The following is a 27207-nucleotide window of genomic DNA, read 5'->3' on the forward strand; positions in this document are numbered from 1 at the left end:
GGAACTCACTTTGTAGACCAGGCTGGCCTCGAACTCAGAAATCCGCCTGCCTCTGCCTCCCGAGTGCTGGGATTAAAGGCGTGCGCCACCACCGCCCGGCGCCATATTTTTATATTTCTCTTTTAAAAACAAGCCATTTGTTTATTCACTAGGAAAAGGGTGCAGGCTCCATAACTCACATGCTGGAGTCAGAAGACAACTTTGGGTTCTTCATTTGTGTGGCTTCTGGAAATCAAACTCAGGCCGTCACTCTCAATGGCCCAGCTTTTATATTTCTTTTTGTTTGTTTGTTTGTTTGTTTTGTTTTGTTTTGTTTTGTTTTTTTGTTTTTCGAGACAGGGTTTCTCTGTATAGTCCTGGCTGTCCTAGAACTCATGTTGTAGACCAGGCTGGCCTCGAACTCAGAAATCCGCCTGCCTCTGCCTCCCGAGTGCTGGGATCAAAGGCGTGCGCCACCACGCCCAACAGAGCTTTTATATTTCTAATGACTGGTTCAGGGTGGATGTGATGGCACATACCTCTAGAGACAGATGCAGGTAGATCTCTATGAGTTCAGGGACAGCCAGGTCTTATACATTGAGTTCTATGACAGCCCAAGGCACCATAAAAAGACCCTGTCTTAATAAATAAATAAATAAAATTTAAGCTGAGGCTGCAGAGATGGCTCAGAGTTTGCGAGCACGAGCTGCTCTTTAAGAAGACCTGGATCCAGGGGCTGGTGAGATGGCTCAGTGGGTAAGAGCACCCGACTGCTCTTCCAAAGGTCCAGAGTTCAAATCCCAGCAACCACATGGTGGCTAACAACCATCCGTAACGAGATCTGGCGCCCTCTCCTGGAGTGTCTGAAGACAGCTACAGTGTACTTACATATAATAAATACATAAATCTTTAAAAAAAAAAAAGAAGACCTGGATCCAGTTTCCTGCACCTATATGGTAGGGGATCCAGGGGATCCAACACCCTCCTCCGACCTCTTCAGGCACCAGGCATCCAGCATTCTCCTTTGGCCTCCAAAGTCGCCACACTTACATAGTACATAGACATATATTCAGGTAAACACTCAGACGCAGAAAATAAAATTTCAAAATGAATTAAAAAATAAAATCACCTGCCGGGCAGTGGTGGCATACGCATTTAATTCCAGCACCCTGGAGGCAGAGGACAGCCAGGACAGGCAGAGAAAACCTGCCATGAAATGCAAGCAAACAAAAAAGCACAGTAGAGAGGAAGGCTCTAGATGTCAGTGTTTTGCCTCCCCAGGCTTCCCATACATGTGCACATGCACATATACAAAAAGGCATGAAGACTCAGGCACGGTGGTATATGCCTGTAATCTCACTGCCTGCAGGAGTAAGGCAGAAGGACTGATTCAAATTAGAAATCAATTTGAGCCAAGACCTACCTTGTAGCATGACTTTGTTACACACACACACACACACACACACACACACACGAAAGTCAGGCTTAACGGGACATATTTGTACTCCCAGGATTTCAAGGCTATCCTCAACTACATAATTGCTGTGAGGATAGCCTGAGCTACATGATGCCTCTGTCCTTAAAAAATATTAGAAGTATCTCACTTTAGGAGAGACTGAATGAGTGAGGATGGGCTTCCCTATAGCATCCAAAGCTGAGCCCCACCTGTCTGTCTTAGTCACAGAGACTTGAAGCCAGAGAACCTGCTCTTGGATGAGAAAAACAACATCCGCATCGCAGACTTTGGTATGGCGTCCCTGCAAGTGGGGGACAGCCTCCTGGAGACCAGCTGTGGGTGAGTGGGGGTCCCTCCATGGGTTCCTGGGAAGGGGAAGAAGCTGGCTCAGAGAGAAGAAGAGGCTCATAGCCTCTGACCACCATCCCTCTCTCTTTCTCTTTCTCCAGGTCCCCCCATTACGCATGTCCAGAGGTGATCAAGGTGAGCTGAAGAGCAAGGGGAGGTTAAGGGGAGTGGACAGAGTCGGGACAGAAATGACATTGAAGTGACACCTTTTGCCTTTTCAGGGGGAAAAGTATGATGGTCGCCGGGCAGACATGTGGAGCTGTGGAGTCATCCTATTTGCCCTGCTTGTGGTAAGGTGCCTTTTGCTGCTACCACTGTGTTTCTAGAACAGCATCCCCCTGTGGAGGATAGAACCTTACATGCATTCTCACTCCTGGCTGTGTGTGTGTCTGTGAGATTTCCCATATGTGTGTTTGTGTGTTCTCTTAAATATTTGTATGTGTGTGTGACTGCATGGAGTGAGTGTGATTTCTTGAATATATGTAGGTGTTTATGAAAGAGAGGAATCTTGAATATGTATGTGTGTGTATGATTGAATGACTGTCTCCCATCACATGTGTGTATATTCATGTGTCTGGTATATGTGTGTGATCTCTCAAATATGTGTATGTGTGATCCCATAAATGTAAACATGTATGTGTGGGTATGTGTGTGATCTCCCACATGTGTGTGTGGGTTTTTTATAGAGAGCAGTGGTCACAACCTTTTTAATGATGCAACCTTTTATTTAACACAGCTCCCCGTGTCCTGGTGTCCCCTAACCATAAAATTATTTCCATTGCTACTTCTTAACTGTCATTTTGCTGCTGTTATGAATTGTAATGTCAATGTCTGTGTCTTCTGATGGTCTTAGGCAGCGCCTATGGATAGGCCCAGGGTGTTATGCACAGGTTGAGAAGCACTGATTCAGAGAGGGACAGGCAGTGTAGCATGTCTCCAGCCTCGCCTTAGATAGGCAAAGATGGCTTTGAACTCCTGATGCTCCTGCCTTTGCCTCCCAAAGGTTTAGATCACAGGTCTTGGTCACGCTTGGCTTGGGCAGTGCTAGCCACTGAACCCCAGAGCTTTGTGTGCTAGGCCTAGAGCGCACCTCCATCCCTGCTCGTTCTGTGGTTCACCGATGTAAACCCTCAGCCCCATGGTCATTTCTCCCACACATTTCCCAGAGCCTCCCTCTGGCCTCCCTTGCCCCTTCCCCAGGTTGGATCTTGCAATAAGTGTCCTTCTTCCTGCCCATGATCTGGGTTCTCAGTATGCATTTTGTTGTATAATTCTAAAAGCCTTATCCCCCCCTCCATGTCTATCATAAGCCCCTTGAGGCTGGGGCTCATGACAGTGGCTTTCATCTTTGTTCATTTAGTTGACTCATCTCTGAAGATGCAGGGTTGGTCTGTCCTAAACCCCCTAATGCACAGTGAACTAATAACTCACTTAAAGCAAGCTTTCGTCTTTGTTTGTTTGCTTCTTTCTTTCTTTCTTTCTTTCTTTCTTTCTTTCTTTCTTTCTTTCTTTCTTTCTTTCTTTCTTTCGCTTTTTGAGACAGGGTTTCTCTGTGTAGCCCTGGCTGTCCTGGAACTCACTTTGTAGCCCAGGCTGGCCTTGAACTCAGAAATCCGCCTGCCTCTGCCTCCTGAGTGCTGGGATTAAAGGTGTGCGTCACTACGCCCGGCTCTCAGCATTTCTTTTTAAGGTTTTTTATTTACGTCCCTCTGTGTGTGTGTGTGTGTGTGTGTGTGTGTGTGTGTCCCCTGAAGCTGGAGTTAGAGGCAGTTATAAGCCTCCTTGTGTAGGTGCTGGAAACTGACCTTGGGTCCCCTGGAAAAGCCCTCAGTGCTCTTAACCACTGAGCCATCTCTCCAGCCCCCTGAGCATGTTTGTTTCTTTTTAAGATTTTTTTTTCTGTGTATGAGTGTTTTGCCTGCATGTATCTGTGAACTATGTGCTTGCCTGGTGTCTGAATCCCCTGCAACTGGAATCATGGGCAATTATGAGGACAGCATATGGATTCTGCGAAGCAAGCCCAGATCCCTGCGAGAGAGAGCAGCAAGGACTGAGAGCACTTAGAGCTGATGAGTAACCATTTCTCCAGACCCAATTTGGTTTTGGGGGGTCTGGGGTTTTTTTTGTTTTTTGTTTTTGGTTTTTTTGCTTGATGATCGGTTGGTTTGTCTTTGGTTTTGAGCCAGGGTTTCTCTGTGTAGCCCTGGCTATCCTGGAACTCATTCTGTAGGCCTGGCTGGTCTTGAACTCAGATTTCCCCTGCCTCTGTCTCTCGAATGCTGGGATTAAAGATACCATGCTGGAAGTTGAACCCAGGGCTTCGTGTATGCTAGGCAAGCTCTCTACCCACTGGGTTAGATCTCCAGAGCCAACGCTCAGCTTTCTGTCATCAGTAGGGAAAGGACAGAGTTCAAATCTCTGCTTCCTCATGCTGGACAAGTAAGTCGCTCCCTTTGTGTAAGCCTCAATCCTCCTAATCAAGTAATTATATGTGAACCGAATAATTACATGTGGATAATTACAGTACCAACAATTGTGAAGGTTTAAATTAAATACAAGATCCCAGGTTCCCCTCCAGTACTGCAAACAGATAAGCAACAAAAACCACATTACAGCCGGGCAGTGGTGGGGCACACCTTTAATCCCAGCACTTGGGAGGCAGGGGCAGGCCGATTTCTGGGTTCGAGGCCAGCCTGGTCTACAAAATGAGTTCCAGGACAGCCAGGGTTATACAGAGAAACCCTGTCTCAAAAAACAAAACAAAACAAACAAACAAAAAAAACCCACCACATTACAAACAACTTAGAGTAACAACTGACCTTGATGTGTGTGGTTTTTGTTGTGGCCAGAGGATAGAAGGAACTTAGCTGGTTTCTAACAGAAGCAAGACCTCACTATTCCAGGACTCACTAACTCACTGATCACAGTGATTATATAAAATTGGACTTCCGAGAGTAATGAGGACCAGCTGTGCTGTGGCTGATATTTTTAATCTGTCCCATAGCCTTTCCCAATAGAATCCTCACATCCCTTACACAGAGGCGAGAAGCTGAGGCTCACTGCCAGTGCCATCAGGCACCAGAGCCAAAGGCAGGCTGTCTGACTCCAAGACCAGTAAGAAGGTGCCCTCTTCCCATCTACCTTCACCCTGCATTATGTCCATGCCCCTTAGATACCAGGGTCAACCGTTTAAAACATTTGGGAAAGCCCTCAGACTCATCTCTCCCAAGATCCCTCCTCTGATTCCATGTCAGACCAGACCCCCTTCTTGCTCTGTCCCAATCCTGAACATTACATTAGCCTGTTCCACCTGTATTCCCCACCCCACCCCCGTTTCTCCTTTTATTCTCTTATTCCCTTTGTTATATTTATTTACTTATTCATGGAGGGGTTATGCTGGCAAGAGTATTCAAGGCATGCTTGAGGTCAGAGGACAGCTAGCAGGAGGCAATCCTTCCCTTCACCACGTGGGTCCCAGGGATCAGCTCTGGTGCAGAGGCTTGGCGGCACATGCCGAGGTTACATGTCATGTCACCGGCCTATTTGAGACAGGTTCTCAGATATCCCAGGCTGGCCTTGACCTCATTATGTAACTGGAGATGAGCATCTGATCTCCTTGCTTCTACTGCCTCCCTCGCAGGGCTAGGGTTGCAGGACTCAGGTCCACGTCCCGTGTCTGCAGTGCTGAGAATTATGCACAACATGGTGCATGTGCTTAGTAGAAGAGCACTCGACTGCCAACTGAACCACAGCCCCAGCCAGTTTCTTTCTTTCTTCCCTTCTTTCCTTTTCTCTCTCTCTCTCTCTATCTCTCTCTCTCTTTCTTTCTTCCTTTGTTTGTTTTTGTTTGGTGTTTGTTTCAGACAGGGCTTTTGTTTGTAGACCAGGCTGGCCTCCAGCCAACAGAGGTGGCCTGCCATGTCTAACCAAGTTCTAGGATTAAAGGCGTGCACTGCTACACCAGGCCCTCTTCATAGTTTGTTTGTTTGAGACAGGGTCTCACTGGTAACCTTGGCTATCCTAGAACTTGCTCAGTAAACTAGGCTGGCCTCAAACTCATAAAGATCAGCCTGCCTCTCCCCCAGTACTGAGATTGAAGGTGTGCTCGAGGAAGGTGTGCGGGAGGAAGGTGTGCACGAGGAGTTTAGAGAGAGGCTTAGTTGGGTTTGGATGTAGTTTTGTTTTGTTTTAATCTGGTTTTCTTTGTGGCAGTGTGTCACATCACCCAGGCTGGCCTCAAAGCCCAATATGTAACCGAAAATGACCTTGAACTTCTGATCCTCCTGCCTCCACCTCCCGAGTGTGGGGTGTAGGCCTGTGCCACCACAGTGGTGCTGGGGATGAGACCCGGGGCTTCCTGGAAGTTAGGCAAGCACCCCAGTGGCTGAGCTACATCTCCAGCCCTATATAGGTGAGGACAGTAAGTGCCCAACCCAACTCTCAATTGTTTTTTTAAAAAGATTTATTATATGTATATGAGTACACGGTAGTTATCTTCAGACACACCAGAAGAGGGCGTTGGGTCCCATTCCAAATGGACCATGTGGTTGCTGGGAATTGAACTCAGGACCTCTCTAAAGAGCAGTCTCCTAACCGCTGAGCCATCTCTCCAGCCCATCACCTGGACAGTGTTAAGCTCCACCTAAGGAAGGCTGGAAACCGTCCTGGTGCTGTGGCCCTTTATTCCGTTCCTCATGTCGTGGTGACTCCCGACCATAAAGTTGTTTTGGTTGCTACTTCATAACTGTGATTTCACTACTCTTACGTTACGAACCGTGATGTAAATGTCTGTGTTTTCTGATGGTGTTAGGCGACCCCTGTGTGAGGGTCATTTAACCTGCCAAAGGGGTCATGACCCACAGCTTGAGAACCACTGCCGTAAGGAAAGAGACAATGATGTAGCTCACTTGGTAGATTGCTTGCCCAGGACACATGAAGCCTCTGGTTCCATCCCCCAGACTACATGAACTGGGCCTGGTGGTGCATGCCTATAACCCCCGCCCCCAAGAGCTGCCACGCCAGGTTGAGAATCACTGACCTGAGGGCTCTTGATGATGTCTTGCACAGGGGGCACTGCCCTTCGATGACGACAACCTGCGCCAGCTACTGGAGAAGGTGAAACGTGGGGTCTTCCACATGCCTCACTTCATCCCCCCAGACTGCCAGAGCCTCCTGAGAGGGATGATTGAAGTGGAGCCCGAGAAAAGGCTCAGTGTAAGCAGCGAGGGGCTGGCAGAGGAGAAGTGGCTCCTGAGAGCTCCTGGAGGGGCCTGCCTGTAAATCCTGGCATTGGATGAGTTTGCTGGCTAAGCTACAAGCCCAAGGTCCAGCAAAACCTAAAACTTAGAATCATTCCCAAGTTGGACCAAGGACCCCAGGCCTTGGGGACAGCGCATTGAGGGATTGGCAGGAGTTGAAAGGCTGGCACTTGGCATGCAGTAAACTGCTACCTGGGGTTTAAAACTGGTCAGTCTGCAGGTGCTTAACCACCACCAGGGGAAGACATGATGTCACCCTGCTTCGGGATGGGTCAGTGACCTCCCGGAGCCAATGCTAATCAATTTTATGTTATTGCTTGCTAGCTATTGTATGTGACCTAATTTCTGCTTCTCTGTGACCCACCCCTTCACAGCTGGAGCAAATCCAGAAACATCCTTGGTATCTGTGAGTAGGAGGGAATTGAACAGTTGGGTACCTGCGGGAGGTGGGGCACCCGGGTCAGAATAGAAAGGTGGAGGGTGGAGTGCCATATTCCTGATGGGTGGGATGGGATGGAGGGACCTACAGTCTCAAACTTCAGAGTATGGGCAGAGGAGGACAAAGCTAAAGAAAGGGAGGGTGTGGAGTCTAGAGAGAGGAGGGATCCCGGACTCTTTGAGTCAGAGTTTGAAGAACTAGGGTCTGGTCACCCTCAGTCTGAGGAAGATGGGGACCCAGACTCGCCAGATCCTGGGTTGAGGAGTCTGGGCATAGGACGTAACACTAGGAAGATAAGCGTTTCTGTACCATTCCAGGGGCGGGAAACACGAACCAGACCCTTGCCTGGAGCCAGCTCCAGGCCGCAGAGTAGCCATGCGTAGCCTGCCTTCCAATGGCGAGCTGGACCCTGACGTTCTGGAAAGCATGGCGTCTCTGGGCTGCTTCAGAGACCGCGAGCGGCTGCACAGAGAACTGCGAAGCGAGGAGTAAGAGCTCCCCAAATCCTTTTCACCGGCGCCCCACTTCACGGGTGGAATGGGTTGTGGCAGTTCCCTAGAGAGCCTGAAGGGGGCGTGCCGCATCCAGTTTTATGGATCTGACAACTTTAGTGCTGGTGCACGGGAGCAATCTGGAAATGCTCAGAGAAAGCAAGCATTAAAGCTGAGACAGGCGTGAATGGTGTCTTCATTACGTAGAACTTAATAAGTGCTTAAGTGGTGACGAACACTGAACATAGGAAGCCAACTATGTTGGCTTGTGGGAAAAAATGGCATTTTGGGTCCAAAAAACGAGAAATAAGACCTGAACACCTGTGTCTGAGGGAGGAAAGCTAGGGGCTTTCACTTGGGGGACTGTGGTGGGAGGGGTGAGGTCTGAACTCGAAAGTTTAAGGGAGAAGGGCTGGGGTCGGGATTCCTTGGTCCAAGGAAGAAGGTCTGGACTTGTACCCTTGGATATGGGGGCAGATATGTTAGGTGGCCTGAGCTCAAAGATCCACAGCAGCGAAGGGAGGGAGGGAGGTCTCATTGAGACACAAGTTTCCTTACCTTACATGGGGTTTTGTTTGTTTTTCATTGTTTTTAGTTATGTATGAGAAGAGGGTGTATAGACCAGAGGATAACTTGGCGGGAGTTTGGCCCTCTGTTTCCACCATGTGGGTCCCAGGGGTACAACTCAGGTTATCAAACTTGAGTAGCAAGCACCTTTATCCATCTCTCCAGCCCTGGGCACCGATCGCTGACCTCAGTCCTCCCTTAACCACCTCCTTCTTCCCCGTCTCAGGGAAAACCAAGAAAAGATGATCTATTATTTGCTTTTGGATCGGAAAGAGCGGTATCCTAGCTGTGAAGACCAGGACCTGCCGCCTCGGAATGATGTTGGTAAGAAGGCAGATTGGGCGGTTCAGATCCCAGGACTCCTGAGGGAGGAGGATGCTGTAGGCCCTGGGAGTCTGTGTTTGGGCAGCTGGGCTTTATGAGGACCGCTCTCTGCTCTGCCCCTTAGTTTCCCCATCTGTTTACAAGGCAGTCACAGATATGCTGTGTATACCTGGGCAAACTAATCTACCGGGTGGGTCAATAACTCTCTCCCTTCAGACCCACCTCGTAAGCGGGTGGATTCCCCCATGCTGAGCAGACACGGGAAACGGAGGCCAGAGCGGAAGTCCATGGAAGTCCTCAGTATCACGGATGCTGGGAGTGGTGGCTCCCCAGTGCCTACCAGACGGGCCTTGGAGATGGCCCAGCACAGTCAGAGGTGAGGGAGAGGCTGTACCCTCTGGAAGAATCTTCAGTCCCGGAGCATAGATCGTTCTAGACCCTGCTCAACCTCCCATGCCTGCTCCCTCATCTGGGAGGACATGGAAATGGAGAAACACCTGAACCTTCTGAAACTCTCTCAGATAATTTTTTTTAACCCTCTAAACAGATCCCGCAGCGTCAGTGGAGCCTCCACTGGTCTGTCCTCCAGCCCTCTGAGCAGCCCAAGGGTAAGATTAGACCCTCAAAGAATTAAGAGAAATCAACAGAAAATGCAATTTCATGAGGCATTCTTGCCTGAGAAGTGTCAAAGACACCATTTTTGTCTTCTCAAGATTGGGTTTGTAGTATGTTTTGGGGGTTTTAATTATTTATCAGAAGTTCTTTGAGTACTTTCAGCGTGCCGATTTCTGCTTAGGTTAGGGTTGCAGCCTTAGTGTGTAAGTTGGAGACAGTACTTCTGCCTAAATCCAGAGTGGTGGGTGGGGCTGATTGAACTACAATTCCCAGCATGTCTTGCAGTCCTCCCTAGCGATTCTGAGCAAGTAACAATTAATCCCAAATAACAATTCCCTCCGGGAAGTTGTAGTCCAAATCCTCACTAGGCCCTGCTTTTCCACAGAGTCCGGTCTTTTCCTTCTCACCGGAGCCAGGCGCTGGAGATGAGGCTAGAGGCGGAGGCTCCCCAACTTCCAAAACACAGACGCTGCCTTCTCGGGGCCCCAGAGGTGGGGGCGCTGGAGAGCAGCCACCACCCCCCAGTGCCCGTTCCACGCCCTTGCCTGGACCACCAGGCTCCCCGCGCTCCTCCGGCGGAACCCCCTTGCACTCACCTCTGCACACGCCTCGAGCCAGCCCTACGGGGACCCCAGGAACGACGCCACCTCCCAGCCCAGGCGGTGGCGTCGGGGGAGCCGCCTGGAGAAGTCGGCTCAACTCCATCCGCAACAGCTTCCTGGGCTCCCCTCGCTTCCACCGGCGCAAGATGCAGGGTAAGGGTCTCAGCAGATGCTGGGCTAGGTTTGCCAAATGCTGGATTCTAATGTGGGAAGGAGGGGCTAAACGTCATATGAAAAATTTCATGGGGGGGTCTTCAGGTAGGAAAGAGAGCCTGATTCCCAAATCCCAAGACTCTAATGGTGATGATAACGTTCAGAGAGAGGCAGGTCTGGGGGCTGAAGGGAGATGGGAACAGGTCCTGCCACAGTGTACTCTCGGTCGCCTACTCATTGGCCCGTAGGAGCTTGTGCCTGCCCTGGGGATGTGTTCTAGCCACACTGCCTATCTGGAAGGGCCAGGACTGACTACTCAGTCAGTTAGGGTTAGCCATTTGGGAGATGACTGAATCCACAGGGTGCTGGATGATAACTAATAAGAAGTAAGTGTTGACTACTGCCTCTCCTCTCCCTAACTAGTCCCTACCGCTGAGGAGATGTCCAGTTTGACACCAGAATCCTCTCCCGAGTGAGTTCAACAAGGGAAGAAACTAAGTGGGAAGCAAGGGGACTTGTCTTTTAACCCCTTCCTGACCCTCCCTCCTCCTCCTACCTATCCCATTCCACCCAGGCTGGCAAAACGCTCCTGGTTCGGGAATTTCATCTCCTTGGACAAAGAAGAACAAATATTCCTCGTGCTAAAGGACAAACCTCTCAGCAGCATCAAAGCGGACATTGTCCATGCCTTTCTGTCGGTGAGAGTCCGGCATCCCTATCGGACCACAAAGCTATACCTCCCTGCCACTCCATCCCTGGGAGACTCATGGGATTTGTAGTTTTCCAGCAAGAGGTGACCTTGATCACTATGGAACAGGGAGGCAGGCACAGGCTATTGGGCCTAAAGCCTAAAAGTGGTGAAGTAAGACCCTAAAAACAGGTTCCTGAGTACCAGCAGGAGATGAGTGGGTTGCCTTGCCATGCCAAAAGATCTGAGGAGGTGGTCCAAGGAGAGACCTTTCTCCATGGACCTAAATGCTTCACACTTAATACCATTCCCGCAGCCCTTTGCTGTAGGTAGGACTGTGATGGGATTTTCAGTTACTAAGACATGTGACTTGTAGAGGAAAGAAAGGTGTATTCCATAAATGGTGCAGGAGCCTGGAACTGTCCTGTAAATATCAGAGGCCACATGAGTTTAGGATCCACTCTTCAGAACATAGGGCAGGGGAACTACAGAAGACGAGCCAGTGGGCAGTGGGGTCTCCCAAGGCCTAATTTGTTATCCTCTTACCCATTGCTGATGGGACTTGTTCCTTGTCCAGAGCCAGGTGTAGGATGGTTATCTGTCCCTTCAGTTCACCTCATCCTTATATATATTCGTACCTTCTAGATCCCCAGCCTGAGTCACAGTGTACTGTCACAGACCAGCTTCAGGGCCGAATACAAGGCCAGCGGCGGCCCCTCCGTCTTCCAGAAGCCTGTCCGCTTTCAGGTGGACATCAGCTCCTCTGAGGGTCCAGAACCCTCACCCCGAAGAGATGGCAGCAGTGGAGGTGGCATCTACTCAGTCACCTTTACTCTCATCTCCGGTGAGTCTCTCTTGACCAGCTTTGGGGTATTTGAGATCTCTGAAATAGGATATCAGCACAGGAGGGCATCGAGATCAGAAATCAGTACAGAATGCTCTGGTTCTGCCAGTGCCCCTGCCCCTAGCACACACACACACACACACACACACACACACACACACTTTCCTTTCCCAGTCTTTCCATCACATGTATTGTGAGAAATAGTTCACAGGTATCAGTAATCACTCATTTTATAAGGTGCTTCATGCTACCTTCTCATCTCCATCTTCTAATAGAAGAGTAAGCATGCTCGCCTCAAACATCAGTGCCTTTCCCAACGCAGATATCCTCAGTCCATCCATGGAGTTCTTCCTGTGCTCAGCTGAGCTGCAGCCTCAGAATTTTAACTCTAGGCAGCCATGACCAATCAAGACTTAGCCCGAGATAGGAAAAAACTCGGGGATAAGTTTCTTCCAGTTCTTGGTTCTTTGTCACCAATTTTAATATGTTATGATCAGGAGATGAGTTTGCTCTAAGAGTTTCTAAATCAGGCTGCAGTGTGTGCGTGTGTGTGTGTGTGTGTGAGTGTGTGTGTGTGTTAGACAGAGAGACCGAGACAGAGAGACAGAGAGAGAGAAAGACAATTTCCGGGGATAAGTTCTCTCCTGCCATGTGAGCCCCAGGGGTTGAGCTCAGGTTGAAAGGCTTGGCAGTGAGCACCTTTACCCTGAACCATTCTGCCAGCCCAAGATTTTGTTGTTTTTGGTTTGTTTGGTTTTTTGGTTTTTGTTTGTTTGTTTCTCTCACTTATTTTTCTATGTTAAAAGATGTTTATTTTATATATGTGGGTTTTTGTCTGCATGAATGTCTGTGCAACACATGTGTGTCTTAAGGTATCAGATCCCCTGGGGCCATCATGTGGGTGCTAAGAATCAAGCTCAAGCCCTCTGGAAGAGAGCGACCAGTGCCCTTGCATCCTGAGTCATCTCTGCAGCCCCTCGCTTATTTTTCTTATGTATTTCCGCCCCTCCTCCCATCCTTAAGGAAAGTTAAATGAGCACCAACACCTGTTTTAAATAGAGACCAACACTTAGTGTTATAATGAAATGGAGATGTCTGGGCATAATAGTGATCCTTAGGTGCAGGATAGAGAGCCCTCTGGGGAACCAGTTATTGGTGCAGGTCCTAACAGAGTCAGGAAAATTAACCCTGAAAGGACGACAGTCTTGCTTGTGGAGGGATCCTGCGTGCCCCAGCTCTCAGTCACTGTGTTCCTGTTTGCCCATCTTCCCTCAGGCCCCAGCCGTCGGTTCAAACGTGTGGTAGAGACCATCCAGGCACAGTTGCTGAGTACTCACGACCAGCCCTCCGTGCAGGCCTTGGCAGGTAGGTGACAGATGTGTGGTGGGCACACATCCAGGGTGACCAGTGCAATCTCAAGTCTCTCTGCTTCTCTTAAGCTGGCTCACTTGCTGGACTTTTGGCCAGTGTCTTGCTGAGGTCTCCCCTGCACTGTTAGGAATAGATTTCCCCCAAGAGGCTGGAATCCAAGAGAGGAGTTTCTCAGCTACCTGAAAGCCCTAAAACGACAGTGGCCCCCACGTTGGAAGCAATGGTGCCACAGAGCTATGGAGCCAGATCTGCCCTGTGGGAGAGTGATCAGTCAACCCAGTGTGCCTGGAACTAGGGGCTAAAGCCAGGGGAGATAGGACAGATTGGTGGCCCTCTCTGCAGGACCCAAATGCCACTGGCATTGAAAAGCACAGTTCTCAAATGGCATCCAGGGAGCAGAGCAGAGGCCAGGCCTCAGGGAAGTGTTTATAATTCATTCAGGTTTCCATAAGAGAATAACATAAACTAACCAGAAGTTAGTTCAGACAGAGGTAGACCGTTTGCCTAGCACTGAGAAAGGTCTGGATTCAGTCCCTAGGAGAAAAAAAGAAATGCAATAAACTTGAACTGGGTGGCTGTTTGGATTTGGTTTGGTTTGTTTGAGACAGGTTTTTTTGTGTGAAACCTTGGCTGTCCTGGAACTTTCTCTGTAGACCAGACACTGACTTTGAACTCACAGAGATCTGCTTGCCTCTCCCTCCCAAGTGCTGGGATTAAAGAGGTGGCTTTTTAAGCAAGAGGAGACTGAGTATGGAAATGCATACATGCCGTAGTCCAAGCATTCAGGAAGCTGAGGCAGGGAGATTGCTATCCTGAGGGACTAGTTCCAGGTCATTTTGGCCACTTTATAAAACTATCTAAAAGCAACAAGCCGGGCTGAGGCAGTAGCTCAGATATAGAGCTCTTTCCCAGCATGCATCATGTTCTGGGTTCAATCCTAACACCACATAAACTAGAAGTGGCATTATACAGCTGCTGTAAATGTCAGCCAGCACTTAGGAGGTGGAGTCAGGAGGATCAGGAATTCAAAGTCATCCCTAGCTATATATATCGAATTCAAGGCCAGACAGATATTCATAGGACTTTATCTCAAAAATAAAAAATAAAGAATTTTTTAAATTAATTTTTAAAAAAATTGCAATTGGGCAATGCTGGCACGTGCCTTAAATCCTAGCACTTAGGACACAGAGGCAGGTGCATCTCTGAGTTTGAAGCCAGCCTGGTCTACAGAGTGAGTTCCAGGACATTCAAGGCTACATGGAGGATCCCTGTCTCAAAAACACAAGCAAATACATACATACATACATACATACATAACATACATACATAAGATAGTATTATCTATTTTATGTATATGCACTTTTGCCTGCATGTATGTCTGTGCACCATGTACATGCTTGGTGTATGTGGAGGCCAGAAGAAGGCATCATATCTCAAGTTACAGAGGGTTGTGATTTGAGAATGGAATACTGTCCTCTGGAAGAGCAGCCAGGGCTCCTAGCCATGGAACCCAGGAATTTGTGTTCAGAGACTGGAAGGCCAAGTTCAAGGCAGCAAGAGAGATTTTGTGTCTGCCTACAGATCATTTCCTCATTCTTAGAGGGCCTCAGTGTCTCTAACATGGTGGAACAGCAAGGGAGTAATTTGTATTTTGGTTTTTTCCCCAGACTTGGTCTCATATATCCCAGACTGGCCTTAAGCTTGGAATGTAGTTAACAGATGACTTTGAACTCCTAGTCCGCCTACCTCTGTCCCAGCTGCTAGGATTACAGGCGTGTACTACCAGTCTGGCTTTCACTGAGGTCTTTTATAATTTCAGGGCACTAATCCCAGAGGCCCTATGGATTTAGTTATGATGATTTCAGCATGTGAATTATGGGGGACACAATATTTAACCTGTAGTAGAAGTGTCTGCCATAGCAGTCAGAGCTACAAAGATGACAATTCTATGTGACTAAAAGGTTGGCTTAGGCTAGCAGGCTCCATTGTAGGATGCAAGAGAGGAACATGCCAGGTGCACAAGAGTCTGGTGAGATCAGCCTAGCATTCCTCTCTGTCTCTGTTCCTTGTGGAAGGGGTCAGGCAAAGAGAATCTAGCAATGAGTCTAGCAGCCACCGGAGGACACTAGTGGCTTGACTCTTGACGGGGCTAGTCTTGACCTTGAGTTCATCACGCATGATTGATTGCCATTAGTAAGTGACCTCAGAGATGGTCCCTGAACAATACAGATTTTTCAGCCTGCTGTCCAGGAGGTGAGGCACCCAGGGTGACTTCAGGATGTCTTCCTGAGAGCTGTCCTCTCTTGCTCTGCAGTTCCTACCTTTATCTGTGGCCACTTCCTCCAGAACATTACTGACATTACTGGTTCATTTAAGGACTTGGGTCTGCCCAGATAATCCAAGGTAGTCCTCCCACCCACAGGGATTATCCTGAATCACAACACATGGTCTCAGCGTCTTCCCAGATTCCCAGCTTTATGTGAACATATGTGGGATGCCATCATTCAGCCTATTACAGCCTCCCTGAGGAACATTTGGCAGTATGTGGAGACTCTGATTTGATTGTCTCACTTGCAGAGCAGGAAGTTGTTATTGACATCATGTGGATGGGGACCAGGGATGCTGAAAACAACCCTGTAACTCTCACCACACAGTTACTCAGGCCTCCACATCAGTGCCCAGGAGGATTAGCTAGCCCACTGGCTGCTGCAACAGAATACCTTACAAAAGCAACTTCAGGACATGGGGACTAGCAAGAAGGAGTAGCACTTAAAGGTGCTTGCCATTGAACCTGACAACCTGAGTTAAGTTCCCATGACCCACAGATGAGAGGGAAAACAAATTCCTGCAAGATGTTCTCTGAGCTCCACACTGAAGCCCTGATACATACACCACACATGTGTGCACTCATGCATGCGCGCACACGCACACACACACACACAGAGGAGGAAGAGGGAGTCTGAGGCAGCTGGCCACATTGTCTGCATTTAGGATACAGAGAGTAATAAATGCTGGTACCCAGCTCTCTCTCTCCTTCTTATTCAGTTCAGGACCCCAGCCCCTGGAGTGGTTCTGCTCACAGTAGGTCGTCTTTGCATCTGCATTATCCTAACCCAGACCATCCTTTACAAACATCTCAGAGCCTTGCTTCCACAATGACTCTAGATTCTGTTAACCTGACCTGTGAGCCAGTCACTTGGGAGGCTGAGGCAGGAGGATCAGGTATTCAAGGTCATCCACTGCTACAGAGTGAGTTCAAGGCCAGCCTGGGCTATTATATGAGATCCTGTCTCAAAAAAATAGTAAAATAAAATAAAAAATATAGTGGGTGATGGCGGGCTAGAGAGATGGCCCAGTGGTTAAGAACACTTGCTGCTCTTACAGAGGATCCCAGCACCCACACAATTGCTCATAAATATCCAGAACTCCAGTTCCAGGAGCTCCGCTGAACTCTGTGGACCCCAGGCATGTACATGGTGAACATGCCTGCAGGAACCACGCATAAAATAAATAACACCTAAAAACAAACAAACAAACAAACAAACAAACAAACAAACCTCAGGGGTGGTGAAATGGCTTAGTCAGTACCACGCACGACAACCTGAGAAGCTCATCCCCAGAGCTGTGTGAAAAAGCCCAGAGCTGGGGCCTTAGCTCAGGGGTAGAGTACTTACCTAGCAAGGCAAGGCTTTACTCTCAGCTCCAGGAAAAAGAGAAGCCAGCCACTGCAGTGTAACCCTGTAATCCCAGCTCTGGGCAAATGGAGACAGAAGAACCCCTAACCCAGCTAAGCAACTCTGCTAAGTTCCAGGTTCCATGAAAGAACCAACTCCCCCAAATTGTCCTCTGACCCCCACTTGTGTGCTGTGGCACTTACAGGTCGCCACACAAAATAAATACATTAAAAAGAAAGAAGGAAAGACATGTAATCTAAGAAATAAGATGAGTCGGCCCTGATGGCCTTTAATGCCAGTATTGTGAAAGCAGAGTTTGAAGACAGCTTGGTCTATATAGAGAGTTCTGATGTTGACCTGCTTGTACACATAAGCTTGTGTGCACACACGTGCTACCACATGCATATGTAGTGTGGCCTTCAGGTCAGCAGATCCAGAAAGATACGAGACACACACCGAACAATTTGCAATACTTCGAGCCTCAATCCCATAGAATTACCTAGTTGTAGATAAAGGGTATTACAGCCTGATGGTTGCCCCAGAGAGCAGAGAATTTCTTGTGGTGAGCTGACCTGGGCCTCAGACAAACTGGCCAGGTTTTTCAAAGCCAAAATGTACCTATGAGCCCCATGTAGGAACGAGTATGCTTTTTCTATGGCAGCTGTCTCTGGGATTTGAAGTTCCACAAATGGCGGACATAATAACCTCTATTATGGTTGTTATTATGACTAATTTACATTTATTTGTGTGTTTGGGGTGAGCACCGTGGTGTACATGTGGAGGTCAGAGAACAACTTGTGGGAGTCAGTTCTCTCTCTCTCCATCTGTATGGGTCCCAGGGATTGAACTCAGGTCATCAGGCTTGGTGACAACCTCTGCAGAACCATCTCACCAGCCCAAGTTTGGTTTCTTGGTGCCACTGTGACCAACAAACAGGAGCCTCAACCTGGGTTCAACAGCTTGCCTGCCCATGGAAAATTACTTCCTCCTTTGCAGATGAGAAGAACGGAGCCCAGACCCGGCCTGCTGGGACCCCACCCCGAAGCCTGCAGCCCCCACCAGGCCGCTCTGACCCTGATCTGAGTAGCTCTCCCCGCCGAGGACCCCCTAAGGACAAGAAGCTCCTGGCCACCAATGGAACCCCTCTACCCTGACCCCAGGGGGCCAGGGAAGGAGGGGAGCCCCCCTCCACCCCCCTTCCCTGCCCCCCTACTGTGAATCTGTATATAAGGCCCAAGGAGTATGCTGGGAGGGGGGACACAAAACTAGGCCTTGCCCTGCAGGGATAGGGCTCCAGGGGCCATACCCAATGGGGGGAGGAGGTTCTAGGGCAAACAGGGGGTGGGAGCTGTTTTTATTTATTTATTAATTTATTTATTATTTTATTTATTGATCAATCTCTGCGGGTGGGGTAGGGGAGGGATGGGGGTGGCTTAGCAGATCCGGACAGGGTCCTCTGTCTCTGTGTCATCCCCAACCCCCACCCCCCTTCCTGGCCCCCTGCTCCCCACCAGGTCCTTCTCCCCCTCCCCTATGACCTTCTGTACGGATTTGCTCTCCCGGAAGGAATTCTGGTTTCGCGTGATCCTGCCTGCGTCTGTGTCTGATTCCGCCGGCGGCAGCAACAACAACAACAACAAAAATAAATAGCCTTGATCAGGGACAGCTGGCTGGCCTTTGCCTCTCAATTCCTGGGGTGCTTCTGATCACAGGGACAGGTGGGTACCAAGATACTGCCTGTCTAAGTAGTGAGCACAAGTCCACTTGCCGTGCATTCGTCAGAATGTCCACATCAGCCTCCAGTGTATTGTTGAGTGAGCCTGGGTTAGCCCCATCTTTCTTCCTCTATCAGTAGCAAGGGGTCTCGTCAGAGCACCTGTGCCATCTGTATATTTGGAGACCCAGAGGGAGCTTGTGGGAGGCTGGAGTCCAGATGGGGATGTAAGTGCAGGGTGCAGCCACGCAAACTGGAGAAGTCCACGGCAAAGAAGCCAAATAGCATAAAGAGCAACATGGCCACTACCCACTCGCAGATAGCCGAGGCAGAGCGCATATTTCGGGCGTGCAGGACAATCACTTCACGCCAGAGTCAAGGGTCACACAGCACATGCTTAAAGCCCCGGCAGCCCACCTCAGATGCTCTGACACTTCAGGCTGGGATCAATGCATCTTTAGTCCTATGAGGTTCTTTCCTCTCCCGGCATGTCTAGTCACACTCCACACCCACATCCCTTCAAAGGAATTGCAGCTGTTACCCCGTTACCCTCCAAACCTTGCTCCCTGTCCATCTGTTCCTCTGTCCTCTCTAATGGCTCCGATTAGTGCTGGAGAACTCCAAACCATTTCCATTCTGGATCCTTGCTGATACCAGAATGACTCTTCCAAGAAAAATACCATTTCTACTCCCTCTGCATGCATTGCTGCTTGGCTAATCTCTTTCCCTTGGATGGGGTTTATTTTGTGACAGGCTGTCATATAGCCCAGGCTTGCCTTGAAAATAGTATGTACCTGACACTGACCTTGGAATCCCGATCCTGTGTCCATCTCCCTAATGTTGGGGTTCTGGGCATCTGGCACTACAACCTGTTTATGCAGTACTGGGGAATGAACCCAGAGCCTCCTGCACAGGAGGCAAGCAAGCATTCTACCAACTGAGCTATGTCCCCAACCCCCAGGCTTGGACTTTTTATAAGTTCCTCCCTATTTTGTGACCCATAGCCTCCTCCACATGAGCTCCTTAACAGAACAGAATCTCCTTGGCCTAAGCCTGTCCCTCTTTCTAAGGTACCCACTCTCCCCTTGGAAATAAGTAGACACGTGGGAACCCCCAGTCCCTAAAGCAGACCCTCTGTCTGCTCTCCCCATCACCTCCTGCTGCTTCAGCCAGGTTCCCTCAACTCCTTAAAACATAAACCTTTTGCTGGTGGTGGGTCCTCATGAAGAGGCAGGTGGATCTCTGATTTCTGTGAGTCTGAATCTACACAGTCAGTTCCAGGCCAGCCAGGGTTCTGGTGTGAGATCCTATCTCCAAAGGGAAAAAAAGAAAACAGAGACGTTTTCTCCTTAGCTTGCTTACCTTAGGAGGTCCAGCCCAGAAGGGACAATGGGTTTTTTCCTGCTGGAACCTCACCAGTCCCCTTCCCTTTCCTCCGCATTATTTTCTATCAACGTACACCTCTTTTCCTTATGTGTGTACTATGTGGAGATCGGAGGACAATCCAAGGGAATCCTTTTCTCCTTCCACCATGAGGGGATCTAACTCAGTAGATTTATTTACCTGCACAGCCATCCTTCCCTTCTATGCATGCTTTGTCTTGTTTTGTTTTTTGTTTGTCGAGACAGGGCTTCTCAGTGTAGCCCTGGCTGTCCTGAAACTTGCTCTGTAGACCAGACTGGCCTTGACCTCAGAGATGCCCCTCTGCCTCTGCCTCCCCCTCTGCCTCCGCCTCTGCCTTCTGGGTGCTGGGTGCTGGGTCTGGGATTAAAGGCCTGTGCTACCACTACTGGGATCTATGCATGCTTTTTTTTTTTAAAGATTTATTTATTTTTATTATATGAAAGTACAGGGAGTCAGACCTCATTATGGATGGTTGTGAGCCACCATGTGGTTGCTGGGATTTGAACTTCGGACCTTCGGAAGAGCAGTTGGGTGCTCTTAACCGCTGAGCCATCTCTCCAGCCCAATTTTTTTTTTTAAATGTACTTTTCTCATCTCTCTTTAAGTTATTCTTCTCTAAAAATTTTACTAAAGTTACTTGCAAAATACACAGTTTTTGAGAAGGGGTCTACATATTGAACCCAGCGCCTTTCCTAGCAAGCTTTCTAACCGCTGAGCTGTGTCTTTAGCTTCTTGATACGGTCTGCCTGGCACAGAAATTATCCTCCTGCCTCAACATTCCTGGTGCTAGCATTACAGCTGTTCGCCAAATCTGGTTTCATTCATGGATTTAAAAGCTTCTTAAAAGTGGCAGGTGGGGCTGGAGAGATGGCTCAGCGGTTGGGAGCACTGACTGCTCTTCCAGAGGTCCTGAGTTCAATTCCCAGCAACCACATGGTGGCTCACAACCATCTGTAATAGGATCTGACTCCCTCTTCTGGAGTGTCTGAAGACAGCTACAGTGTGCTCACATATAATAAATAAATAAATCTTTTAAAAAAAGTGGCAGGCACACCCCAGAGGAATGTTTCAATGCGTATGCACACTGACTGCTTTTATCGCAGCACTTGGGAAGCAGAGGCAGGCAGACCTCTGGATTTGAGCCGGCCTGGTCTTCACAGTGAGTTCCAGACAGCCAGGGCTACACAGAAAAACCCTGTCTCGGGGAAAAAAAAAAATAGATAGAAAAAGAAAAGAAAAAAGAAAGAAAGAAAAAACCCTAAGAGACAGAGAGAACCTGGGGTTGATTACCAGCACCCACTGTTGACTCACAACCATTCATAACTCTAGTTGCAGGGGATCCAACACCTTCTCTGACCTCTGTAGGCACCAGACACACATGGTACATAGATGCAATACTGGCAAAATATTTATACCCACCAAATAAAATAACAAACCTAAAGAAAGAAGCCAAGGGCTAGGGCAGGCAAGATGGTTCAACAAGTGAGGATGCTTGCCACCAAGCCTGTAATCACATGGTAGAAAAATCACCAAGAAATCACATGGCAGGAAAAAAAAATCTCAACGCTGCGGCACTGGAGCACCCACACATACACTCATAGGCACACACCAAATAAACAAATGTTTACAAAGGGTGAGATGAGGCTGAAGAGCGTAGCTCTTGGTAGAGGGCTTGCCTAATGTGAAAAGCCTTGAATTCAGCCCTCAGAACCTGGGGAAAAAGCAGGGAGTGGTGCCCCACACCTAGAATCCTAGTAATTAGATAGAAGGAAGAGCAAAGTCCCAGGTCATCTTCGCGTCTTTGGCTACACAGTGAGTTTGAAGCCTCCCTGAATTACATAGCTGGCGTTACATATTCTCTCTCTCTCTCTCTCTCTCTCTCACACACACACACACACACACACACACACACACACTCACACACCTGACAGGCTCTATTAGTAACATTTCTGATTATGCCAGAGCAAATCCTCCTTCCCGTCTAGGCCATGTTGGGTCACTAGTGAACACTCTAGTTGGGAAAAGATGGTTGAGCAACTAACTGGTCTTTTGGAGCACACAAGTCATCTTGCAACCCATGACTAACTCCAACCAGGACTCTCACCTTGTCCAAGAGACTTCCGTTGCCTGCGCCTACTGCAGCTCTTCAGCACCCAGAAAGACACTTGACAACAGAACCTTCTCCTAATGCCTATTGATGCCACGTCAGGCATGGATCTAGGCATCTCACAGTCAGTTCTAGTTCTTCCTCACATACTGAGGTCAGCTTGTTAACTACCTGCATCTTCACAGGGCAGGTCTCACGACATAGCACAGGCTTGCTTCGCACTCGCAGTGATCCTTCTGCCTCAGCCTCAGCTACCTGCATTTCATACGTGAGGAAACCAGCAGAGGTTCCCCTACGTAATATATGGAGAAATTGAGCTTCCTGAGCAACCAATCTGACCTCAAAGTCAGTCCTGTCTACTGCAAAGGCCTACCACATAGTCTAGGCTGACCTTGAACTCACAATCCTCCCTCCCTGGCATTAGGATTACAGGCTTGTGCCACCATGCCTGGTTTCCACTTTCTGCTTGGGAGCTGTGATCCTGTTTTTGTTTTGTTTGTTTGTTTTTGTTTTTGTTTTTGTTTTTAGAGACAGGGTTTCTCTGTGTAGCCCTGGCTGTCCTGGAACTCACTCTGTAGACCAGGCTGGCCTCGAACTCAGAAATCCGCCTGCCACTGCCTCCCAAGTGCTGGGATTAAAGGAGTGCAACACCACTGCCTGGGGGGGAGCTGTGATCCTGGATGAACACTAAGGCCCAGACACATGAAGGGACACCCACTGTGGTACACAGCAAAGGGAACAAGCCAAAAGAGAAGTCCTCACCCCTAGGAAGGATACTGGCCACGATGAGGATGGTGGAGAGGCTGCAGAGGCTCAGGCGTAGAGACTTAATCCAGTGGGGCCCAGGTTGGGGCAGGCCTTTCATCCACCAGGACAGAAAGAACTGTAGCCAGAAGTACAGGTTGCCCAGGATGAAGGCCAGAAAGGCCCCTGCCAGGTGTGTGGGCTTCTGGTTCTTGTCCTGGGGAAAGGGAGGAAAACTGAGAATAAAATGATGGCAACAGCAGGAAAATGATAGGAAGAAAAGACTTTGAACAAGTACAACAGTTATAGTTTAAAGTGCAAACCCAGGACCGGTGGGATTGAGCTGGTAAATGCTTTCAAGGGCCTACAGAGGAAGCAGAGAAGTAGTGCCTGAAAGTTGTCCTCTGACCTCCACTCACATGCTCAGCACACATGTACTTCCTCCTCTCTCTCCTCCCCTCCTCCCTCCCCCCCTCTCTCTCCCTCCCTCTTTCTTTCCCTCTCTTTCCCTCTGTGTGTGTGTGTGTGTCTCTCTCTCTGTCTCTCTCATACACACACACACACACACACACACACACACACACACACACACACACACAAATAGAATCTGCCACCCTATCACCAACTTTTAGATCAGGTACCTTGGCCCTTATTAGCTCAACAAAGCAATCATAAATTTTGTTGTTGTTGTTATTTATGTGCATGCCACATGTCTGGAGGCCAAAAGAGTGTGCTGGATCCCGTGGCACTGGAATTGTAAGCAATGAGTGCTAGGAAGCAGATCTGGGTCCTCCAGAAGAGCAAGAGCATTGTTATTAAAGGGCTCAGCCATTGAGATTTACATTCATTGCTGGGTCCTCAGCCCTCAGGATCAACAACAGCACCTCCCACAAAGCAGATGTTCAGGAAACACGCATAGAGTAAACTTTGCATTCTCAGAGTGGGGAGAGGTAACATACCCCAAAGGGGAGGAAAGTCTTGTTGGTTAGTGTTAGGAGTTTGTTTTGTTTTGTTTGAGACAGGGTCTTTCTGCTTGGTTACCCCAACTTCTGGATTAAACCTAGGACTTAACGCATCAGGGCAATAACCCTACCCAGCTACATCCCAGCCCTAGAGACAGGGTCTCAGAGAGCCCAGGCTGGCCTCGAACTCCTGATCCTCTACCTCCCAAGCACTGTAGAATAAATAGGTTTGAGCTACCATGCCCAGCAAAATTTTGGCGTTTTTGTTTGTTTTAAATATTTCACTTATTTTGTGGGCGAAAGGTAGTATCACACCATGGAGCAAGTGTGGAAGTTAGAGAATAAGGTACCAGAGTCAGTTCTCTCCTTCTATCACGTGAGTTCTGAGGGTCAAACTCAGCTTATTGGGCTTGGTTGCAAGTGCCTTCACATGCTGAACCATCTCAATAGCTCCCAGATTTTGATATTTGACAGGTGAAACTTTCTTAGCTATAATAATGGTTTGTGACTTACAGAAACACATGTTAAAATATATATAAGTAGTTTTTTTGGTTTGGGGTTTTGGGCTGTTGTTTTTATTTTGTTTGTTCATTGTTTGGTTGGTTAGTTCGTTTTTTGAGATGGGGATTCTCTGTGTAGCCCTGGTTGTCCTGGAACTCAATCTGTAAACCAGGTTAGCCTAGGACTTGGATATCCACCTGCCCTTGCCTTCAGCGTGCTGGGATTAAAGGCGTGTGCCATCATGCTTGGCTTAGGTTTTTTTTTTTTTTTTTTTTTTTAATGTCCTGTGTAATAGCACACACAGTCGTTTTAGCTGAAGCAGGAAAATGAGGAGTTCAAAGTCAGTCTTGGCTATATAGTAAGTTCCAGGACTGCCTCAGTTAGAAACAAACTTTGTTTTTAAAAAAATTCATGAAAAATCAGGGTAGTGGCACTGCCCTTCACTGCCAGCACAGTAGAGACAGACACAAGAGAAAACCAAATTCAACATAGATACAAAATCAGATTTTCTCAAATTATGTCATGGAGAGAGATGAAGACTAGAGAAAGGGCTAAGGACATTCCTTGGAAAGGCACAATAATAATATCAGGAACTAGGAGGGCAGCTCAGGCCACACAGTGCCTGCCCCATAAAACAAGAGTGGGGCTCACCTGCAATCCCAGAACTAACTCAGGAAGTAGAGGCAGGAGGTCTAGGGGAGTTCACAGCTATCCTCCAATACATATCGATACATATTACAATACATATCCAATACATATCCAATACATATCCTGGCCTTGAGACCCTCGCAAAAAGTCCTTAAGGAAGGAATATAATAACAGTAACACAGTCGTAGGTTGAGAGACATAGGAACAAATGAGCAAGCAAGCAAATAAATTAAGAAAATGACCATGGAGGCAGTCTGAATATCCTGTGGTCTCACCCACCCTGAACCTCCTCAGCTTTCAGCAAGAGACTGTACATCAGAGGCAGAACATAAAACACAGTAACAAAATAGACCAGTGAGATTTTTCCTGTCCTTTGTCCATTCATTCATTCTAAAGTTAATCTACAGATCTTCATGAATGCCAGAACTAGAATCTGTGAATCTCTGTTCATTTCTGACCACCCACAGATAAACTAGATTGCTCTAGGGTATAGCCAACAGCAACTTAATAGAATTCGGTGGAGATTCTGGTAAGACTCAATCATTGTACCACACTGCAACAATTTCATGAGGAAGTGAGGCAGATAATGGTGGCTGCAATAAAATTCTCCCAACCTTCGAGGGTTCCACAAGGTTCTGAACACACAGCCTAATACATACGGGACACTCCATAAAGCCCTCTATAGTGCAAGAGTCGCGAGAACTACAAATCCCAGAAAGCTTTGCGAGCCGAGTACACAGAAAGAGCCACCAAAGCCGCAGAAAACCTAGGGAAATGTAGTCCAGTTTCCCGCCCCCGCCCCCCCACCCCCCACCCCAAGGTTGCCTTCCAGCGCATCTCACCTGGAAGTTGCCTACTATGGAGGTACCCAGGGCACAAAGGATCCCCGACCACAGAATTAGCTGGTTTTGCCAGGTTTTGACGCCCCAGTCCCGGAGTTGGTGATGACGCACAATGCAGATCCAAACAGCTAGGAAAGAGAAGTGAGCCAGAGCCAAACTCATCACAAGATTCGCAGCTGGAGGGGAAGATTTGAAACAGGAAAATGCTGGTGTCCGAGTTAAACATAGGATGAGGGAAAAAGGGATTTGGAGGTACGGGCTTGGAGGTTTGAGGGAGAGGGATCTGGATTCCTAGGTCTGAGGGGGAAAGACTGGGGTATGGACTCTGGGTCTGAGAGAAGAGAATTGGGGTCTAGACTCCTGGGTGTGAGGAAGCATGAACCTTGGGGTCTGAGGGAAGAAGGCTGCTGGCTTTCAGGGAAACCAGTTACTCTGATCTGAGGAACGAGGAGATGGGGACCCTTTAGGCACCTTTGGGCTGGCAGTGAAAGGAAAGGTCTGTAATATTTACCTAGAGCAGCTCCTATATTGAGGACTTGGCCGAAAATGCAGCTCTGAGGAGCATAAGAGCCACAGATACTGCAAAAGAAGAACAGGGTCATCTTTTGGCTCCTCCCAAACAAGACCCTCTATTTGCCTCCCCCATCACCACCTCAGCCATAACAACCTGATAAAGGGGAAGCCTTCGTTGAGGTCCACAGAACCATTAACCACAGCGATTGCAAAACTGAGACGAGAGGAATACGGGAAGTTAGTAAGGGGAATCTTGTAGATAGCTTTCCTTTCTGTTCGCTAAACAAAACACTTTGCTGTGTTAATGGACTTCTGACCTCTACCCTGTGTCACAAGAAGCCATCCAAAAACCAGCTGTCCTCCCTCAGACCCAAAAATCCAAACATTAGCTCTCCTTCCTTAGACCTGGAGTCCAGTCTCCAGCCCTCCTCCCTCAGACCTGGAGTTCAGTCTCCAGCCCTCCTCCCTCAGACCCAGGAATCTAGCCCTCCTTCAGACCCAAAAGTCCAGACCCCAATCTTCCTCCCTCAGACCCAAGCATCCTTTAGGGCCTCTGCTACTTACACAATCCAGATGCCAGCTATAGCCCACAGAAATAAGATGACAGGCAGCAAGGACAGGTAATTCCACATTGCTGGGCTCTGCAGTAGAAGTGAAGAAGCTGGGTCTCCAAGCAGTCTTTAGGTGTGTGGTGCTGAAGACGGCCCACCTGCTTTTGTGGTCCCACTGGCTGGAAGCCTGGCCTTGCTCGGGGCTCTTTTCCCTATCTTCTTCAGACCTAATCAACTGATGTTGGTCTGTTTTCCTGGCTCTTCACTGCCAGCTCCCAGGCTCCGGGTTCCCTTAGGGCCCTCACCTTTCCAGGTTCCCTCAAATTCTCTCCATTTCCTTGATACATTTAGATCTGAGTGGCAGTACCAGGAAAGAAGGTGATTCCAGGTGTGGCAAAAGAAGGCAGGCTCC

General features: G+C 48.5%; 2 protein-coding genes across 4 annotated transcripts in view; one reads left to right on the forward strand and one right to left on the reverse strand.

Moving 5' to 3' along the window:
* Positions 1-18472, forward strand: part of Brsk1 (BR serine/threonine kinase 1) — a 24905-nt gene extending 6433 nt beyond the window's left edge. Inside the window, exons 5-19 of one of the 2 annotated variants that reach the window (XM_021166339.2) lie at positions 1658-1774; positions 1885-1918; positions 2005-2073; positions 6851-6997; positions 7416-7447; positions 7798-7968; positions 8765-8862; positions 9079-9238; positions 9410-9470; positions 9863-10232; positions 10656-10704; positions 10807-10930; positions 11566-11764; positions 13040-13129; positions 17806-18472. In XM_021166339.2, the coding sequence (XP_021021998.1) occupies positions 1658-1774; positions 1885-1918; positions 2005-2073; positions 6851-6997; positions 7416-7447; positions 7798-7968; positions 8765-8862; positions 9079-9238; positions 9410-9470; positions 9863-10232; positions 10656-10704; positions 10807-10930; positions 11566-11764; positions 13040-13129; positions 17806-17963 (1879 nt within the window). In that variant the 3' untranslated portion in view covers positions 17964-18472. The remainder of the gene's footprint in view (positions 1-1657; positions 1775-1884; positions 1919-2004; positions 2074-6850; positions 6998-7415; positions 7448-7797; positions 7969-8764; positions 8863-9078; positions 9239-9409; positions 9471-9862; positions 10233-10655; positions 10705-10806; positions 10931-11565; positions 11765-13039; positions 13130-17805) is intronic. The other variant, XM_029480076.1, reaches the window with a different exon arrangement.
* Tmem150b (transmembrane protein 150B) lies at positions 9579-27207 on the reverse strand. Of its 2 annotated transcripts, XM_021166341.2 has the most exons (5): positions 26809-27207; positions 26399-26458; positions 26243-26310; positions 25732-25859; positions 9579-11803 (listed from the first exon to the last, which is right to left on the reverse strand). In XM_021166341.2, exons 1-5 carry the CDS (start codon positions 26874-26876, stop codon positions 11756-11758), a joined length of 372 nt encoding a protein of 123 aa, XP_021022000.1. In that variant the 5' UTR covers positions 26877-27207; the 3' UTR covers positions 9579-11755. The 2 variants fall into 2 exon arrangements, with proteins under 2 accessions (XP_021022000.1, XP_029335937.1); XM_029480077.1 differs by lacking the exons at positions 9579-11803; positions 26243-26310; positions 26399-26458; positions 26809-27207 and adding exons at positions 18499-18885; positions 22812-22995 and having other exon boundaries at positions 25732-25996.

The sequence above is a fragment of the Mus caroli genome, chromosome 7 (assembly GCF_900094665.2).
Source record: "Mus caroli chromosome 7, CAROLI_EIJ_v1.1, whole genome shotgun sequence".
NCBI lineage: Eukaryota > Metazoa > Chordata > Mammalia > Rodentia > Muridae > Mus > Mus caroli.